General features: G+C 39.4%; 1 protein-coding gene across 1 annotated transcript; it reads left to right on the top strand.

Annotated features, from left to right (window-relative positions):
- Positions 1-4,259: 4,259 nt before the first annotated feature.
- Positions 4,260-20,308, top strand: kcnk10b (potassium channel, subfamily K, member 10b). Its single transcript, XM_008279847.1, has 7 exons — positions 4,260-4,314; positions 7,959-8,374; positions 15,222-15,339; positions 18,145-18,305; positions 18,596-18,788; positions 18,889-19,031; positions 19,658-20,308. The coding sequence occupies exons 1-7, from the start codon at positions 4,260-4,262 to the stop codon at positions 20,306-20,308; spliced, it is 1,737 nt and encodes a 578-aa protein (XP_008278069.1).
- Positions 20,309-20,578: the final 270 nt, after the last annotated feature.

Below are 20,578 nucleotides of genomic sequence, written 5' to 3'. Positions count from 1 at the left end.
AAAAAGTTATGACAAGTTAAACAAAGTGCACACATATGTTTTAGACTAATCAAAGACAACAACTGAAACAGCTAAAAAAAAAAACCCAAAAACAAGAAAAACAATATCATGAAAAAGAAAAATTTAAACTATGTGTATAAAAATGCAGACAGGTTCTAAAAAAATACCCACAGTTGGCGTTTTAAAAATAAAACTGATTAATTAACAGCAGTGGAAAAAACAGAACAGCTCTTAGCTTGCTTCTTAAAATGGATACAGCAGATGCACATCTCAATTCCAAGGGGAGCTGATTCCAGCAGTGGGCAGCATATCGACTAAACGCCATTTGACTCAGTCTGATCTGAACTCTGGGCAGTACTGACTGACCTGAGAGACCTATTACGCTTGTACCCAGCAAACATATCTACGATATATTTTGAGCCCAGACCATTCAGAGACTTATAGATATTTAGTAGGGCTTAAGATTCTGTTCTGCTTTTAACTGGAAGCTAGTGCAGAGCTCTAAGAATTGGATTCATGTGTTCTCTCTTCTTGGTGTTCGTCATTATTCTAGCAGCAGCATTGTAGTCTAATGGTTTTATTAGGAATGAATGCATAACCGTAGTTCACTCTGCAAATCCCAAAAATATGAATTTTTACACTGACAATTTAACATTCAAAGATGCCAGAACGAAGGTTTAGTTATAGCTTCAATATGGCAGCTAAAATCTAGACCATGATGAATGATTACACTGAGATTTGTGACCTGAGGGTTAGTTATTAATGCCCTGGAGCTTCAGGTAAGTTTAGAGAAGCTTTGTTGCATCCAATCTTTTACGTCCTCAAGACAAAGCAAGAACACTTGATAGATCTGGGTGTTATCTCCATACCAACGATGAGCAAGTCTTGAAAAATCTGAATAGCAGGGGGCTAAGAACCAATCCTTGTGGGACTCCATATATCATGGAAGTTTTTTCAGAATCATAAACATCAATAGTTGTTAAATATCACATATCTCAGTATGATTTAAGCCACCAGAGGACTGTTTCTGAAAGTCTAACCCAGTCTTTCAGCATATGTAGGATTATCTAAGAAATGACAATCCTGTGTGAATATTTGTGTTTCAACACTAAAGGATTTCTTGGTGTGAATGTTTATTTTTAAAACTACATTCTGCATATTAATCAAAGTGTGTATATCAAGTGCAGCCAGTAAAAGCCCACGAGGCACAACAAAAGCCAGCCCATACTGTCCTAATTGGTCATAAAATGGTGGCATCTGTACCAGAGCCTCTGCACCTGCCCATTAAGAGCAAGATTGCACAAAAATAACCGAGTAATTGCACTGATATACAACTGTCTTCCTGAAAGGAGCAGACGCCAGTGCTATTAAAACTACAGAGCCATTTAAAAACAACCCTCCTAGGGTCCTGCTTGACAGGGACTATCTCCAGGCATCCTGAATTAAATGTCATTTTCCCATGACGCACCCCGATGAGAAGATATTGGAATAACAATGACTGTGACTTTATTTTGTCATTAAAAAATTAGACATACTGGCAGCTGTGTAGAGATAACTGAAGTTGTTCCATTTGTCATTCAATGAATGAACATAGCTTGTGTTCTCACTAGTTATAGGACATTTTCACTGCAGATATTTTAAACTATCATAGCAGGAAAAAAAACCAAAACACAACACAACACAGATGTTGCTGATAACATCAATAATGCATCAGTTCTGTTCGAGTGTCCCAGTAAGCCAGCAAGCAATTGTAATACCAGAACCCAGAAACTAGAAACCACCTAAAATTCTGCCATAATTCCTTTAATGACTTGTGCTTTCCTACTTTTGCGTTACAAAATGTCTAATGTGAAAAGGTCTGTACTTTGTATGTTTGTGCTACTTTCACTATACTTTTGGTGACTTGAGGCAAACAAGTGACAACGAAGTCAAGTTACTGTCCTTGATTGAACCAGCATGGATGTCCATGTAACTAATAAGAGCAAAGACTGTGATTATTAATTCAGCATCTGCATGATGCTCCCCAGGGTCCTAGACACCGACCAGATGCACCAAGGCCATTATCTTTTCTTTATTACTGCACAATAAGACCTGACTATGGTGCGCTGTTATCATTAAAACCACAGGCCTCAGCGGCTTCATTTACAATAATGTGGCAGCGTGAAAAACTGTCCAATGTGGGAAAACAGATTGCAGTCAATAGAAGTTATGATTCAAGTGACTGCATTTTGGTCATGAGGCCATTCTGTCAGCATCATATTGTTAATTCTGCCATGTTCCTTGTATTGTTTGAGAGACCTTTTAACCCCTTGCGTCATTTGCGTGAAAAGAATTGTGAAACACTAAACAGTAGTGTTGCAAAATGTGACTATGAACACATTTTCTCACGTGACTGGACTGTTTGCCTTGACCACAGTTGGATGATTCCTATTAGTATCAATATCCGCTTAACAGACACAAACTGATGAATGAATGTATCAGTTGAAAACTGAATGACATTAGATGATAACTTTATGTAAGCTCGTTATGGTTTCTGATGTGACTTAACTGGCATCTTGTAAACATAGAGTAAAACCAGTATTTTAAATTTTGCAAAACTGAAAAGCTCTGAATATGCAGATTTTCCACGTAAAATGACAATTCAGTCAGAAATATATGCTGAATGTATGTGGGCACAATACAACAGTTTAATTCTTTAAGGCAGTCTTACACTTTACATGTCATTTTGCTGTTTGAATAAATGTAACCGAGCTTGTTATTCACAAATATTCATTCATTTTGTCTTTTTTGTTTTGATGTTGTTGTTATGTTTTGTTTTTTACTGTTTTTCTATAGCAGGAAAGGCACAAGTAGAACAAAAACAAGTGATTGCTCTTTGTAAAGCAGTTAATAATGGCATTAGTTTCATCCATATTTAATGTCCACATGCTGAATTTTACAGCCATTTAAGCAGTTTTACCACTAATTTTATTTTTTAATGCTGTTTTACTTCCTGAATCCATTTCAACTAACCTCACTACTGCAGAATGTGCTTGCTTTCCTGGTTTGTCTTGTGTATTGTATTCTGGTGTTTTTGTGCTGAAACATAATAGCAAATACTTACTATTGTGCACTTTTAATTACAGATAGGTTTGTGACTATCATTGTATAGGTGCAGCAGTAGTGTAACCATGATGGAAACAAAAAAGACCATGATCAACCTTTTTTAAAAAAATATTATAATTTAATCAAGTATTAGGCTTTTACAAGTGAATTAACTGTCTATTGAAATCAATACAATTGTTAAAAAATAAAAAATAATATATATAATAAATGAAAATAGACAATGATCGTTTTACTACTTTTATTGTACCATAAAAAAACTCTTTCAATTTGGTTATATTTCTTCGGTACTCATAAGCTGTCGTTTACTTAACATTCCATAAAAATGTTCAAGTCAGCCTATACTTAAAAAACAAACAAAAAAAGACCCCACTGTCTCCCTAACCATGTGACACAGTTCACGGTTTAGGAGTTTGACGGGATGGAGGCGGTGACGTGTCTGAACAATTGAACTTCATAAATAATTCAGTTTCCCATACATGTGAATGATGTAATGGTTTAAGTCTGCCGCTGATTTGGTGTTTTACATCCCTGACTTGCCTTCCAGCGCCATGTGCTCGGTCGCCGGTTGCCAAGCGATGAGAGAATAACCCCATTTGGAGCAAAAATACAAGAGTGAGTATCGATTCCAGTAATTAGTAAAAATGCAGCTGATGCAAAGCTCGATGCACATTTCCTGTAAAGGCAGGTGGAGTGGTGCGCTTTGGCTACTGAAGGGAGGAGAACATCATCTCCCGTTGTTCTCGCTTGCCTGGTGTAACGCGTGCGTAAAGTTGCCTGGTTTGACGCGTTGTGTTTGTGGACCGGACCAGTGGCGTGTGTGTGTCTGAGTGTGAGATGGGATGTGGTTTGGACCGACAGCTCAGTGAAAAAGGTGTCACAAGTATTTCAGTCTGTCAGACGAACGACACACGCGTCCAGGCGAGGTGGAGAGAAAAAAAAAAAAGAGAGGAGGGGGTACGAGGAGGGCAGACAATGCGGTTCTGCGACGCGCTTATTCCTCTTTACAAATTACACCCACTTCCACGCAAAGATGTTGGTGTGTCGAAGATGCGGGAGAGAAATTTGTCGTGATTTTTGTGTTATTGTGTAATTTGGCAATCGCACTGAATAGATTTTTTACACTGCTGGCGTTTTGACTGGGAACAAAAACAGAGATGAAATTTCCAATAGAAAACCCGAGGAAACAAGTTAACTGGGACCCAGAACAAGGTTGGTAAATCCTGCTTTCTCATTAACTTTAGATATTTATCATTTAATGGGAGGCTACTCGTGATCTCAGTAACATCTCATGGTGGAGAAACATGAGACACAATCGCGTCAGACTACATCTTTCCCCGATTTAAACAGTTTACATTTGCTGGTCGCATGTTTTTATTTATTTATTATTATTTAAAAGAAAAAAAATCCGCTTTTTTCCGTAGTACAAAAGGACCGTTATTAGAAGACAAAGCTTTTTTTTTTTTTTTCCTATTCTCCATCCTTGTAGGCTACAATACAACGCTGCTGGATGCGAAGCTCAATAGTGTCAAGTGAGCAGAAATAACCATAGTGAAACTGAAACAGTTGTCAAAATACAAGTATGAAACGCTCCTGTCCAAAGAGCTGTTCTACACCCTCTGTAAGCTCCAATAACAGTAACTTCTCTTGAGCTTCAGCTTCTATTGAAATGAAAAATACTGAAATATACACTGTAAATGTGTGATGATGAATAAGCATCTCAACTTCAGCAGCAAACGTTTTATTTTGACATCAGATTTTTACCGGAAACTCCTGGTTCTCATGTGTTATTCAGGGTGACTTGATGCTTCATTTTGAGGCTCAGCTGGTGAATTTTAACGCCTACAACCTGTCCAGTACCTTCTGGAATAACTGGGCCAAGAGCCAAACTTAGCCAACCTCAAATTCTCCTTCATGTTTACTATTACTAAACTTAGTTTGGAGGTTTTGTTCATCTCATGCACACACATAATACGAAGCTGACGCGCTGAAATGTTGACAAAAACAAGAGTGCCACCACAAGTGTGCTTCAACAAATTCATCCTCTTTATTCTTATATATATATATACACACACATACGTATACATACATAGATGTATATTTATATATATAACATATTTAAGGCTGATGTGAGGAGCACCTATATTATGGACCTGAGCACCCTTGTACATTTGCTTTGCGCTGGCTAGAAATACTGGAGGGAGAGAGTCAGGGCTAAGAGAGAGCATCTGAAACTATCAGATAAAAAGCCCTGCTTTCCACTCAGGCCTTATTTAATTTGCAAAAATCAATGTGAAGCTGTTTCAGTGGCTGGAAATGGATTTTACATTAATGGCACATAGCCTCAGAAATGTGAAATTCAAACCAAATTGTGTTCATTTCAGTTTGGGCTTTTATTGCATGCTCTAAATTATAGATTCATAGTCTTTATGTGTAATTATTATTTTTTATTTCTCACCTAAATAGGACTGAAGTGAGTAAATGTGCGACATGCAGCTTTCTGCCCTATAGCTGCCGCTGCTCTGCTGCTCTATAGCTCATTTATTCAATTTCCCTCACTCACGAGATGAGATGAAAAGCAATTAACGCCTCAGTAAGAGAAGTTATGGACTTCTTTTGGCACTATTTGCAATTCATTTACCAGTCGATGGTCTGCTGCATCCATAACAATGACCTCCCAAATACCGCATCAGTTACTGATCAAATAATCTTTCACTTCTCAGTCTTCATTTGCTAAATCAGCTCATGTTCTAAAAATAACTCGGCACCGCCCTTAAAGACATATACTGTAAATTGAAAGGAGCTGCTTTGCACCTGCCTGTAAGCTTATGGCATCACTTTGCTGTTATTGATTCACTCATGATAAAGGGATTAACTAACTAGATTCATAGCTCCTGGATCAGAGAGTCAGACACTTCCTGGACGTCCTTGACTCATCATCAGTGTGTGTGTGTGTGTGTGTGTGTGTGTGTGTGTGTACATTTATCTTACCATATCCAATAAGTGATACTCATCCCATTAAACAAAAGGGAGCCTCCGTCAACCAAATCCATTTCTCTTTCCTACCTTTGAGGGTTGCATCATTACAGACCACAGGCTCCACCCATGGCTCCGAGGCACTCCGTGCACTCCCATCTGAGAGAAGTGGGGGCGTCAGAGGTGAAGGCCAGAGCTCTGAAAAGCTTATACAATGTTTTATATACATTAAGGGAATCTAAATTTGGCTGCCTCCTTGGTGCTGTTTGCTTCATGGTTGACCTGCTGCAGCACATATACATTTGTTATAAAACCCACCCAGAAGAAAAGACAATGGCCTAAAGTGGCACTTATCCCTCACTCATATCCTGTTAGAAAAATTGAATCCTGCATCCCTGCGAAGAGAGTAACTCAATTTTCACCTCCACCTAACATCAGGCTACTGTAAGGGGTGTCAGAGGAGTATTTCTCAGTGCTTGTCTGATTGTGTCCCATCTGTGTGATCTTCAGGCTGCTGATTCACTTTTTCCATTTTTGTTTTTTTTTGTTTGTTTTTCCCATCAGTGATGTTTAATGTCAAGATATTCTACGGCAGGAGCTGACGAACTGTAGACGTATGAGGCTTTATTTCTCAGAACCCATCTGCAATGGCTTTAATGTGCAGAACCCAAAACATACATTGTAAAAAAATGTGAAAAAGTTAGACAACAGTGGAATACTATAACATTCAAAACCATGAAAACAACAGCAATCACACAATGTAAAAGAACAAATTACTGTTTTTAACAATGCAAATTTATGATGTGGACACAATATACAGTTTCTACCTATTTTTTTTTTGTGTATTTGTGTTTTTTTCTTTTTACAGTCAATGAGTTTTACTGGATTTTAATGTAGCATAACAGAGAAAATATACAAAATAAATTACAATGACTTACCTTTTTCAATCCTTAATATACTTTGTTTCCCCGAATAATGTCAAATGTCTTTAAAATAATGATATCTTTGCTCATTTAAACACAAGAAAAAATAGTGTAATTTCACTATCAAATGTTGTAAAACACCAAATTACCAATAAAATAAAACTAAAGTAAGTATATATATTAATGTGGATGTTAATTACAGTTGTGGCCTATTTTTATTTATTTATTTATTTTTTACAGTTAACATATACATGGGTCTTTAGTGTTGTGATTTTACTCAGCGTTATCTGTTGAATTTACTAAACTGGAAAAATCTGTTTAAAAAAAGAAAAGAAAACAAAAGAAAAAGCAGTAAGCATTTAAAAAAAAACACAGTAAAAAGTGATAAAATAATTTTTAAACATTTTTGCGGTGTATCATCAGAATGGAAAATTGTTGAGGTGACAGTCTTGTTGCAGACTATCTTTGTCTACTGGCCCAGAGTCAAAGAAAGAAACTGCTTTTCATGGCCTCATACAGGAGGTAATAGGGTTTTTAATCGCTGTGATGAGCTCATGTTTATGTCTGCATAAAGCTGTATCCCCTTGCTTTTATTAGATGTGAAATGTATGCCATAAGAAAGATAAAAGGTGGGCGTAATTACTGTTATTAAATTCACATTCATTTTAACTTTCTCATTATCTGGTGCCACAGATTGTTTATCAGAGACCAAGACAAATGACACCTACAGGGATCCTGAAAGAAATCAGGCCAGCAAATGACCAAAATGTCCCTGTGCAGTCATTTCAATGTATCCATAAAGCCTTTAGCATCACATACTAAACAGCAGCTGACAGTTTGTTCGCCGACAACATTCACAAGACAAAGAATAACTTTCTCTGTCTTGATATCTTCCCATAAAAAGGTAAATAACATGTATTTATTCTGTCTTCTCTTTCCTCTTACTTTCTTTTACAGTGGCGGTCCAGACCAACCTGGTCCCCCCTAAAAAGGCCCAGCCGGGGATGGTGAAGTCTACTCTAGTCCAGGCTAGTGTGGCCACCATGCAGAACCCGATGGGCTGCGACCCAAAGGTCAATGGTCACTGCCCGCTGCCTCGCCTGTCCATCTCCTCCCGGTCTGCCAGCGTGGTGGCCAGCATGGACGCCAGCTGGGATGGCTCGAATGCTGTGCTGCACTCGGTAATGAAGTGGAAGACCGTGCTTGCCGTGTTCATCGTGGTTGTTCTCTACCTGGTTTGTGGAGGACTGGCCTTCAGGGCTCTGGAACAGCCATTTGAGAGCAACCAGAAGACCAGCATCACTCTGGAGAAGGCCTCGTTCCTGGAAAGACACCCGTGTGTCACGACGAGCGAGCTGGATGCCATCATCAAGGTGAGTGGAAATGAGATTTAAAATGTTGTCAACAGTGTTCTTGGTTCCTCTTTCTAGCTGTTTTGGCAGCTTAGAGATTCGTTTGTAAGAGGATATGAAGATAGGAAAAAAAATACTAAAATGATCTGATAAATAATGCTGAATGTCACTCTATTCAGTGTGTTTGATAAAAGGAGAAAGTCAGAGGACTGACCTTTATAGCAGCAGTTTTTTTTAGATGGCGATCAGGGGTAATTAGGAGATCTTGCGGTAATTAATTCCCGTTTCATTAGCCTGTCACATGATCCTGAAAAGATTAAATTCCACTTCATTTCCATCCTTTCAGCAAATGAGGCCTTTAATCTGAAATAGAATAAAAATTTTAATATGGAATTTAAAATTGGTCTCATTTAGATTATGTGTATTTATGACAAACTAGCCTAAACTTAGCACAACTTAAACGCAGACTTTTATAATATGTGTAATGCATCAAATGACAACGTAAAAACAGTGTGACAGTGAGGGAGGGGTCACTCGTAGTAACGAACCTAAAGCGACTTATCTGGGATCTGCAGCTGCTCTTAATCATCGAGCTTTATGTTGAATTTCAGATGGGTTTAGCTGTCCAAGCTGCAACCAGATCAGGATTCCTCACGTGTGGAACGTCACAATAAGTGCATATGTTTGGATGCTTATTTGATGAGTTACTCTAATCTTTGTCCGTTTCATCCATAATTAAGACGATGAATTGCAGCTGAAAACTCAGAAAGGCTTGTAAAGAACTTTGAGTTGTGTAAGTGCTTCGGTTGAAGTAGTTTTGGTGCTGTTGCTGCAGAGCAGGTGCTTGAGCATGATGGTTACATGTTGTCAAACTCACAACAGTCATCCATAATGTAGCTCCATTACAGAGTCACTCTACTGCTTTGAAATCCAGTCGTTGCAGAGAAGTTTCCATCTTTTCCTTTTACAAACTGTAGTGTCTGTGTCACATTTGTCATCCTGGACTGTTGTCATTGTGCTACACTATTTAGCTGTACTCGATATCTAAACATGAATGTGTGTGAGTTGCACACATTCACTCGTTCAGATTTTACACTCAGCTCAGTCACAAGTAGGTTTTCAGAGCAATAATAATGCCTGTTTTCTGACTTTTTCAAAATAGCCATTTTATTGGGTTCCTTCTCGCGATGTGGATGAGATGATAAATTGATTATACTGTGTCTAAAGCACCATCAGATGACAGGCTCTCTAGCATCTGCACCCTGGCTGGTGCCCAACAGATCCATCCTCCAGCCACAAGCACGATAATAACTCCAGGGTCACCGCAGAGATACCCATTATTCTCAATGACACTTCACACCTGTTGGAAGATACACCACAGCAGTACGTTCAGTTTTATATATTACATAACAGCACATCAATGTAATCACAGAGAAAAAGCCAATCAAGTGTCTTCTGCCTATATGACATTGATCCTCTTCAAAAATGATTGGCTGCAATGACCTTTATGCTGCATTCACAGCAAAGAATGGTGAATTGTAATTGCAGCTCAACATTGATTTTGTTGTTGTTCAGTTTGTGCGCAAAGAAAAAGCAATGCTGATAAAGAAGACCTAGTTTCTGGACTTGCAGTAGGTAGTGGGCTGTTTTCAGAAATAACAAAGTTAAACTCTCTGTAATAAATGTATTAGTACAGTCTGAAATTCCAGAGTGCTGCTTTAACAACACCCACACGTTTTAAATAAGGAAACTAGCTCATGGCCATAACAGCAGGGTTGTACTTATTGTAAGAAATATTGGAGGCCAAGATTTTCAGTTTTCTATCAGAACTGTGTGTGACCAGCTTCTAGGCAGTTTGTTATTATAAATCAGGACTTTGAAGAACCAGGATTTCAGGGTCTCAGTGATCCTCTTATATGCACTAATCTACACAAAACCCCGACAAAGTCTGTGACTATAAAGGAGAAAACATCATTATTTATTTAATATCCAAAATACGAACTTGTGCACAGTCACTTGTCGTTAAAAACCGATAACCTGTGACATATTGTTGATTTAAGCTGACCTGTAGCGTACCGTGTTCCACATTTTACCAAACTTTTGTTCCCAATCAATACCTGCTCCTGTTCATCGGACCAGATAACAGGCAGAATGACAAAAAGAAGCATTCGCATCACGTTGCAACTTAACAGTGCATTTTACTGTGTCCTTTTACTCCGTCAGCTGCTTTATAACACAGAGTGAGGCAATGCTTCACGCTGCTCTCTGGCATCGCACCCAGAATCATAGGTCAAGCTTTAAGGTCACTACATCAAACTGACACGTACAACTGGAAACGGAATTGGAAAATGATTTGAGACTTACCACTGAGCGGTTTGCTGAGTGGAAAGTTTGATTTGTGAGGTGGTGCAGGGACAGATGAAAAAAGGATCAATCTCGTACTCCTTTATATGGACTTCAGATTTTCAGGAAGAAGAAGACGTGGACATCCTGTGCCAATAACAACAATCGAAAGAACTGAATCACAGCAAGAGCTGAAATACCAACATCAGCAAGTGATCAGCAGAAATTGAAAGAACATCACGCTGATGTCAGGAGAGCAAAAAGAACCTTCATGAAATAATGTGCTTTTCATGTTTTTCACTTGTAATCTAAGAGTAGTAAAGACAAGACTCGCATTAGTGCCACAGTGGGCCCCCCTGATTCTCTTAAGCTTGAAATATCCCTAAAGAGAGAACCCACCGAATGGCATTTGCTGTGCTCCACTTTCCACTAGAATGCCTTCATTTGATGTTAACATCTTCAACACTGCTCTGGTGAGTAGTGGACTGAATATCTATTTCTCTCCTTCTCCACGCCCACCTCTGTTCTTTTATTCTTACTCAAAGCAGCATCCTTGTTTTTTCCTCCCTTGCGGTGCTCAACCTTTGAGCTTTCAAAAGTGCTATCACGAATTTGTAAGAAATCAATGACAGTATTTCCTAAGAAGAGAAGTGTGGAAATTAAAACCTTTAGCATGGTGTGCCTGGGGTCCGGAGGGAATCAATTATTCATTGCACAGGCCAGCAGTCGCACAACTCCTGCTGCTCGGAGCAGAAGTACGAGCAGCAGCAGCTTGAATCACAGACAGTCTTCTGGACAAATGATCAGATTTCAGATACGTGAGATAACATGTGATCGTTATGAGACATGAAAGCTGAGGAGTTCATTGACAATATTACATCTGACTAATTCTGTTTGATGTTTTGAACAATATACATATTTGTTGTTTTGTGGTTTATGTTAAACTGTCATAAACTTGTCATATTTGACTTGTACAGATTAAACAGTCAGAGCTTTTAGGCTGTTTTTTACCTTTAGATAGCCGAGCTGTTTCAACCAGCTTCCAGTTTTTGAGCAGATACTGGTGGTAGATTCATATTTACTGTACAAATACGAGCGCGTTTTCTTCTCTGCTGAGTCTGATCAAGACAGTTAACTGCCGTATTCCGTAAAATGTCATTTTCTGTAAATCAGAAGAGATAATGTCTGACTCAACTGAGTTATGAAGGTATTCCCACACTAAGTGTTGCAGAAATAACAAATACCAAGCCATGTGTCAAGCTCACGCTGACAAATAACACCATTTTTTTCCTCCTGCTATCTCAAGAAAAGGCCTTCAGGACACTCTGCTTCACAAGTTCTCCATCAAAAAGTCTGCCTGGTCCTCTAACGGGTCCCTTTATCGGTCTGCTCATGCTGTGTCAAGCCTGTCACTCAGCTAGAAGAGCTTCTGTGGGGACACAGCAGTGGTGACTCACTGTTGTCAAACTGCTCGGTGGAGGAGTTGTCAGAAAAAAATGGCAACCTTGGGTAGCATGTATGTGCGTGAAGGAGGAGATATTTTACAGCGGCAGCTCTCGTTAAGGTGTGCTCCACAGCGTGTCGACGTAATGTGTGTCAGCTTGGGTCTCGGCATGTCTGTTGACCTCCTCTCGTCTGCCTCAGTATCTGTGTTGTCCACACACCCACTGGGTGCCCACAGAGACAGCAGACCTAATTGGCTTTCCGGTGCCGTATGGATGACTCACGCTGTGGTGCGATGTGAAGCCATGCTGTTATTGACACCAGTCATGCCCCATTTGTTGATGAGTCACTTTTCTACAAATAAACTTTTGTATTGACTAAACCACCTGCAGTAAAACCACGTCAGGACATGCAGCCTACACCTTCATCATTTATACCGGCACAGATTATTTTCTTTAAAAATGATAGAAATCATGCTGGAAAAAGCCAAACCCACCGTATCTGTGATGGGCCACAGTTCCCCCGTATGGCGATACGCTGTAAGCCTTCAAGGTGATTAAGGTATAGCTATAGATATTAGTCATGGTGAAAGTGCTGCAGAGGAGAGTGCTTGGCACCGAGTCACAGCGAGCTTGGGTGAAGGAGAGAGTGAAGCATCATGCTGGCTGGATAACTGCCGTCACCTGCTGTGGGGCAGGAAGGCACATTGAGAGCATAAAAATCTGCAGTGAGTTTGATTGCTCTCTAATGATCCTGCAGTGAAGAATGTGAAAGCACACAAGCTGTCACGGGCGCTTGGTGGCAATTTCGTGTCTGCAAGAATGTCTGCGTGCTGATTCCTTAGTGAAATCCAAACAGAAGATGGTGTGTGAAACAAAAACACCATTTGTCTCGGTAATTAATGTGCTGCAACACAAAGGCGCTGTCCTCGTGCCTCAAAAGTGCGAAAGGAGGATTTTTCACATCTCTAATGCAGCATGAACTTGGCTGTGAAAAAGGCACGAGACAAAAATAGACTCCCTCATAAAGAATTCAGATACATTGTGCAGCTATTTATAGCTCTCCCTTGACTCCAGAATGAGGCTATTTGGGGTTTTATTATATAATTACCACTTTGATTTTTTCCCCTATAAAGTAGCTGTTAAAACATGTGAAATAGCATTATTGCAATTGGCTAATTTTAGATACAAAATCGGTCTCACTGGGGGGCTGCGCTGATGGAGCTGAGGTAATCACATGCAAGATTATGAGTAGGCATGTGCGGCGATGCGTTCAGAAATGGTCCGACTCTCTGTCTGCTTTGAAATGTATGTCACGAGAGTTGATGCATATTTTATTATATGGACGCGCATCTCACTAAAAGCCTGCACAGATGGATTGGGGGGTTTGCTCTGAATGAAGAAGTAATAAACATTATAGGAATGTTGGTAAAGGTACTGAAGCTTTTTCTGACAGAAGACATTCCTCACAGCCACTTTCATGTCAGCAGCAATGTTTAATGGAGCCCACAGGCATTAGTCTATAGTTCAAATTTCTATATAGATGCAAAAATAAATGCTTCTCTCACAAAGGAGCTGAAGAAACCTCTTAGATGAGAAGTTCACTGAAGCCCCTGGGATTATCATGACCTCGATGACTGAGAATCTGCACAGACATATTCCCACAAAATGCTCATAAACAGGGAAATTAGAAAGAATACAAGATACCAGAATAACTTTTCATGGCGGTGTAATGGAGCACAGGAGGCCATCAGTGAGAATAATGATGCAGTGAATGTTTTCCAGGCGCGAGGCGGTCGGGGGGATTTAGAAAAACTGATGGACGAAGGAAAAAGGTTGAAGCTGAAGAGAAGCGAGATAATGATCTTTGAACCGCAACTGAACGTCTACGTGGGTTTAATCTGCGGATGGAGTGGAAAACTGTCCGCACTTGAAAAGCCAGACACGGAGTAAATTGAACACATCTCGTGCCACATGTTTGTTCAGAACCTTGAACAGTAGCAGTGAAAGATGAATTATGGAATGGTTCTCAGGCATTAGTTTGATTTGTATGCGCATAGTAACACATTACAGGATGCTTGCACGATAACATTAGTTGCACATGTGTGTTTTTTTCCAGAGTGTGAATTACGTAAATAAAAAAGTCTGTTCTGGGGCAGAAACATCCATAAAACGCTGCAAGATAAATCTGAAGGATCAAAAAAATCAAATACAGTCACACACACAAAGAAAAACAGACTAAATATCTTCCTTTGCACATTACAGTATAACTTTAAACTGGCTACAAGTAACAGACATACATTATGCATGTAGAAGGAAGACATTGTGTTTGTTGTAAACTCACATTTTAAAGATTGGAATTGCTGTTGTGCAGATCCATAACTAGAGCCAGAGTCATAATAAATGCATGCAAAATATTCCTAATAATAATAATCTTATTGGTGCTCATTGCAATTCTTATTGTGTGAGTTTCTAATTAGTTTGGACTCAGTAATTTAGACAAATAGCATTTTGTTAAACAGTAACACAATATAATAAAATTCTACTGAGATATAATTACACTGAAATGATTGAATTAATCACAAAGTCGATCCACATAGCTCCCCTGCCTGTTATTACAGCCTCAGAATAACCCAGTTCCCCATTCGACTCACATCCCTCACCTACTCCTGGGATTTCTTAGGGTTTTTTTTCTTGTTGTCTTTTATCAGGTAGTGAGTTTTCATGTTGATGCTGGAGATACTTATACTTGGGTCACTCCTCAATAATTAAATGCACGTAACATAAACCTATACACACAAACACTGGTGGGTTAATTACTCTCTCTGCTCACGCAGTCAGGACTCTGTATTGGAAAATCAAAGCAGGCATGTGTTTCTTGAGTTGCCATCAGATGAGCTGGCATCCAATCATAGCTCTTGTTTCCTCTTTGTAAGAGAATTCAGTGGCAAAATTGGAGGCAGGTGCCATGAAGTGTTTTGGCTGCTTTTCTGTCCAATGGTGCATCTCTGTTTGTTTTTGCTGTGTAGCTGTAATACCTGCTTTTGTTGTCACTGTAATTAACACATTTTCAATCTTTCCAGCATGCCATAGACGCTGTGAGTGCAGGAGTGAGGCCTATCGGAGACACATCGTACAACTCAAGCTACTGGGACCTGGGCAGTGCCTTTTTCTTTGCTGGAACTGTCATTACAACCATAGGTAACGGCTTTGAACTCTATCTATTGGCCTTAAATTAAACCCCTAGAAAACCATCCTTGTTCATTAAGATGACATATTTAGCATTTTTTTCCCCAATGAAAACAGTTCCTTCATGCCTTAGAATGGCTTGTTAGATGTAACTCCACGTTGTTGCCTGCTTTGGCATGCATGGATGGCTTATCCATGCCTCTGTCTCTGACCCACTCGAGCACACCAACGACTATGTTCAAACACTATTAAAACACTCAATGAAAATTGTAATATTGGAGTTCTTCAGTCATACATGTTTGAATTAGAATTAGTTTGAATTATGGAGAAGAATAATGACAGAAAATCCCACCCTGCTGTTGACAAGATTGGTTTCTTAAATTTGTTCTGTTTAAAACTCTGACTATCAGAATCCATGTTTATGAAGCTGTGGTTAGTACACTGCAGTGCTGAGGCAGAAAAGCTTGATTAGGGTGGTGATTGTACAGTTTTCTCATGATACGTATAAAAAACATCATATGGACCACTTAACAAATTTTAAAAAATCTTGATTTTAATAATTGGTCTTTCAATATTTTTTTTTTTATCTAGTGCGAGTTACATCTGCTGCTGTCGACAGCCAGTACAATTCCCATTTATGTGTTAAAGCATCCTGATGAATTATATATATATATGTATATATATGTTTTGTCCCATTTTGTTCCATAAATTGTAGCAAACTCCGGAAAAAAATTTAAGCATTTGGTCCCAACCCTCGTCTTCTGTTCAGTCAGTTAAAGCAAACTCCAAACCACATAATGAAAAAAAAAAACTAAAACATGCACAACATTACATGTATCAAGGCTTTCCTAGATGTACAGTTATAACAGTTACTAAGTGCTGTGATGCTGCCCTGTAATTGTAGATCATATTATACTGGGAGAGCGAAGACGCTGCTTCTGCTCGTCCCATGTTGATGAGCAGAAGTAGCTAAACGTTGCCCAAATTATTATAAGCCTTTTAAAAACATTTTTACTCAAAGTGTTTCGTGTTTAATAAATCACAAAAGGTCATTATTAAATAAATAATCGTACGAATAAAGTGTAAAACTCATAAACAAGCAATCTCTAAAAGGATTACACAGCAACATTAAACCTACCTCATTGTTGTAAAATTAATTTTATTTTCACATTTTCAAAGTAACTTTGAACTTTGTTTTATAAACATTTCTTATTTCAAAAGTCTTTAAAAATGATTTTACTTCACAATAGGAATTTCCTTCTGCGATGGTGGTTTTTTTTCATGCAGCTACATGGAATAAAAAACGACATGAAAAACAAATTATGAAATAACATTTTAACACACTCAGCGCCCTCTAAACGCACATTAACAGTGGGGTGAAACAATAGATCTATTTGTCAAAGGTGTTTTCTTATTACAAATCCCAGTAAATATGTGTAAATCTTTCCCTGTTATTACTGCCCTCAGGTGAGTTTGACAAATTGCTTTGCCCTCATGAGGTGATGCTAAATGATGCAACGCCCGACCGCTGTGGGATCTAACGACCCGTGAAGCTTGCCGTTCTCAAGAATGCTCACAAAACAGACACTGCTGGCATTGACGATGTGGTTTTACTCTAACTTGTCTGTCTTTTTGCGTCCTAAAAAGCTGCTGCTGCTTTTGCAAGAACACATTATAAATAATTTGTGACTGATCACAATTCTTTGAAATAGGAAAGTGAAAAGATGCCTGGAAGCTTTGATCTAATAAAACCATTGGATATACTTAGAAACCATAATTGCAACATCAGAGCTGAAAAATTAACGTCTCTGTTCTCTCAATTAACCATCGCTTAAGAGACTGGAAAAACGCAATGTCCCTGACCTGTTATTATAGTGTGGATCACAGATTTAATTAATATAACATTCGGCTTTTAGTGGCTTCATTTACCTCACTGCCCAGATAAAGATTGTTTTCTAGTATCACAAGGTACAATGTGAGACCCAAGATATCTAGGATTAAATTTAGGTTTATATACGTATATATGAAGAGTTCATTTGCAAAAACAGATAACTCGATTTTTGTAGATTTTCAGAAAATGTTTTTTTGTTGTTGTTTGCTTGAGATAATATCAATCAATAATATCGATCAAATTGAAATTGAGTGGATTTGACTCAGTAGACATGACATGATAAAACTTAAGTTTGATTGATGTTGTCTCAGGCAGATGATAGGAAAGTGAGTTTTCTGAATGTTTGTGAAGATGGAGTTATCTGTTTTTGTAAATGAACTCTTCATATATAAATTCTATTTCTGACACATCCTTAAATAAATTTAAATAAAAACCTCTGAAATATTCATGATCCAACTGCTTGATGTGAGAAAACTCGAAGAAAAGAATAGATGAAAGAGAAATGAAAATAAATGGCTAAAGGGACACATACGATGCTAATTTTCTGGTCACAGCATGTTAAAGAAGAGCAAAATATACAGTATATTGTGTCTTCTGTTTCCCAGACATCTTCATTATACCTTCTTGTGTCACTGTAAGGTCATTGGTAACATAATTTGCTTTATAGGGAACCTAATTATTGTCTCTGTTAGAGCTTGTTTGAACCCTGCTCCAGGAACTGAGAGGTATTACATAAGAGCTTCCATTGATTATGTTGCATAAGAAAGTCTTGATTGTCTTCTGCTCCTCATCTTACTCACCACCTCTCCTCAGCCCTGCTCTGCATCTTTGTTTTGTTGTCCTTTATGTCACGCTGCTTGACTCATTTTCCCTCCGTTTTTTTCCCTTCTTCTCTCCTCCTCTCTCTACTTTCACTGTTTTGACAGGTTATGGAAACATAGCTCCAAGCACGGAAGGCGGAAAAATCTTTTGCATCCTTTATGCCATATTTGGCATCCCTCTCTTTGGCTTTTTGTTGGCGGGGATCGGAGACCAGCTGGGGACCATCTTTGTGAAAAGCATCTTGAGAGTTGAGAAGATATTCAGGGTGAGTTACAAGTATTACAGTGTATTGTTCCTGCTTTGGTTGCGTGCTGTGATGCCTTGGAGGTTTTACTGCATTTGCAAGTGTATAAAAAAAAAACAGTGTAGAAAGTTTAATTCCAAAAGTTTTCACACAACAAGCTATTTTCAGCTTTTTAATGCATGTTTTATTCATATCCCATTGTTTTATAATGGACTACATGACCACATCCGCTTTGTTTCTCTGACTGTCATGTGCCACTCGTAGATAATCTTGTGTTATGTCTAACAGCACTTTGCATTTGGTTTTCTCAGCAAAAACACAGACAGATCAGCCAGACAAAGATAAGAGTGACGTCCGCCATCCTGTTCATCCTGGCCGGCTGCATCGTCTTCGTCACCATCCCTGCTGTCATCTTCAAACACATCGAGGGCTGGACCACGCTGGAGGCGATCTACTTTGTTGTGATCACTCTCACTACCGTGGGAATAGGAGACTATGTGGCAGGTAGTCACACGACAGAAGGCTGTTCAGTCGCAATGCACTGTTTTGTTTTACGATGATGACTAATTGCTGGTTGTGCTGGTATTTCTTCCTTCTCCACCAGGTGGAAACCGTGGGATCGAATATATGAAGTGGTACAAGCCTCTGGTGTGGTTCTGGATCCTTGTAGGTTTAGCGTACTTTGCGGCCGTCCTCAGCATGATTGGAGACTGGCTCCGAGTGCTGTCCAAAAAGACCAAAGAAGAGGTGGGGTTCTTCTGGTTCTATTGGTCAAGTCTATATTAGAAGAGTAGAAAATAAAAAGCTTTTTAGCCTCTGTCACTCCTGCCCCTTCTGTCTGGTCTCTCATTTAGATTTTTGGTTGACGCTCAGACCTTTCCAGAAGGTTCTCTGACATCCTGCTGTTGCTTTAGCTGTTCAAGATGTAGCTTCATTTTACTAAGTCAGAAAAGGCTTCCTAACTGATCCCGAGCTATTAGTTTAGAACAGATTAAAATCCTGGTATATGATGTTCAAGATGTGGTTGTATTTGACTAAGTCAGAAGAGGATTCATGCACTCAGCCAACAGCTTAGCGTCGTGTTTGTCATTTTAGATGTTTTGATGAAAAGTTACGTTTCAATACTGATTCCAGTCTATTAGTTTAGAATAGATTCAAAAACAGCTGTGTGCTCATATTTTCTGTGAATTTAGCTGTAACACTAATATTCTGTATTTTTCTAGCCCTGCCATATTGACAATACCTGTAGGTTCATTCTTTGGATCGTATTTTTGAATCTCTTGTAAACTAAAAGATTGAGATCAGTTATAAAACAGTACATCTCCTTTTCTAAACCCCTTCCTGATCCTTTCATTATTGCACTCTTGTCGTAGGTTGGGGAGTTCAAAGCTCATGCAGCTGAGTGGAAGGCAAACGTACGAGCGGAGTTCCGTGAAACGCGGCGACGCCTGAGTGTCGAGATCCATGACAAGCTCCAGAGGGCCGCCACCATCCGCAGCATGGAGCGCCGTCAGCTGGGCCTGGAGCAGCGAGCTCACTCCCTCGACATGCTGTCACCAGAGAAACGGGCCATGTTCGCCAGTCTGGATGCCGGCCGGTTCAAGACTTCCTCCCAGGAGAGCATCGACACCAAACTGAACAACCTGAGGCTGAAGGGGGCCTGTGAGTCGTACGAGCATCAGGGTAGCGAGCAAACTCCACAGACAGCGTCTTCCTCGGAGGAGAATCTCTTCAACCCTCGCTTCGGCTCCCTCACCAAGATGGCCAGACGCAACAAGAACCGTGAACTGCGGAGGAACATTCCTGAAGATGTCCGGCGGGCGAGTGTAAGCATAAACAATGGCAGCGCCATGCTGGGTGAGGAGAGGACGGAGGAAGAAGAAGAAGATGGAGAACCCGATGAGGAAAACAGGGAAAGGAAAGAGGGGAACACCAGTATGACCAACCTGTCGCAGTATGTGATGGATCGCACCAAGTTAAATGGGTTCATACCAGCACGGGACAAAGACAAAGAGAACGATTAGGTTTCGAATGAAAAAATGTTTCAGTGTAAAAATGCAGAATGTCAAGACAGAGTGAAAGATGCTCAGACTGAGTCACAATAAGTGTGCACGGTCCTTTGAGATGTCAAGAAATGTGCCTTTCTGTTTCCTATGCTTAGATTGGAACTGCTCCCAGGAAATTCAGTCACCGTGCCATAGCTATGGGAAGAAAATGTCTTGCCAAAAATTAATAAAAGTGAAGAGGCTGTAGTTAAAATACCTCATTACGGATGTTGCTGTAGAAATGGGCTG

This window comes from Stegastes partitus, unplaced genomic scaffold, assembly GCF_000690725.1.
Source record: "Stegastes partitus isolate 25-593 unplaced genomic scaffold, Stegastes_partitus-1.0.2 Scaffold173, whole genome shotgun sequence".
Taxonomy (NCBI): domain Eukaryota; kingdom Metazoa; phylum Chordata; class Actinopteri; family Pomacentridae; genus Stegastes; species Stegastes partitus.
Note: the sequence above shows the minus strand (reverse complement) of the source record. Positions and strands in the feature narration are given on the sequence as shown.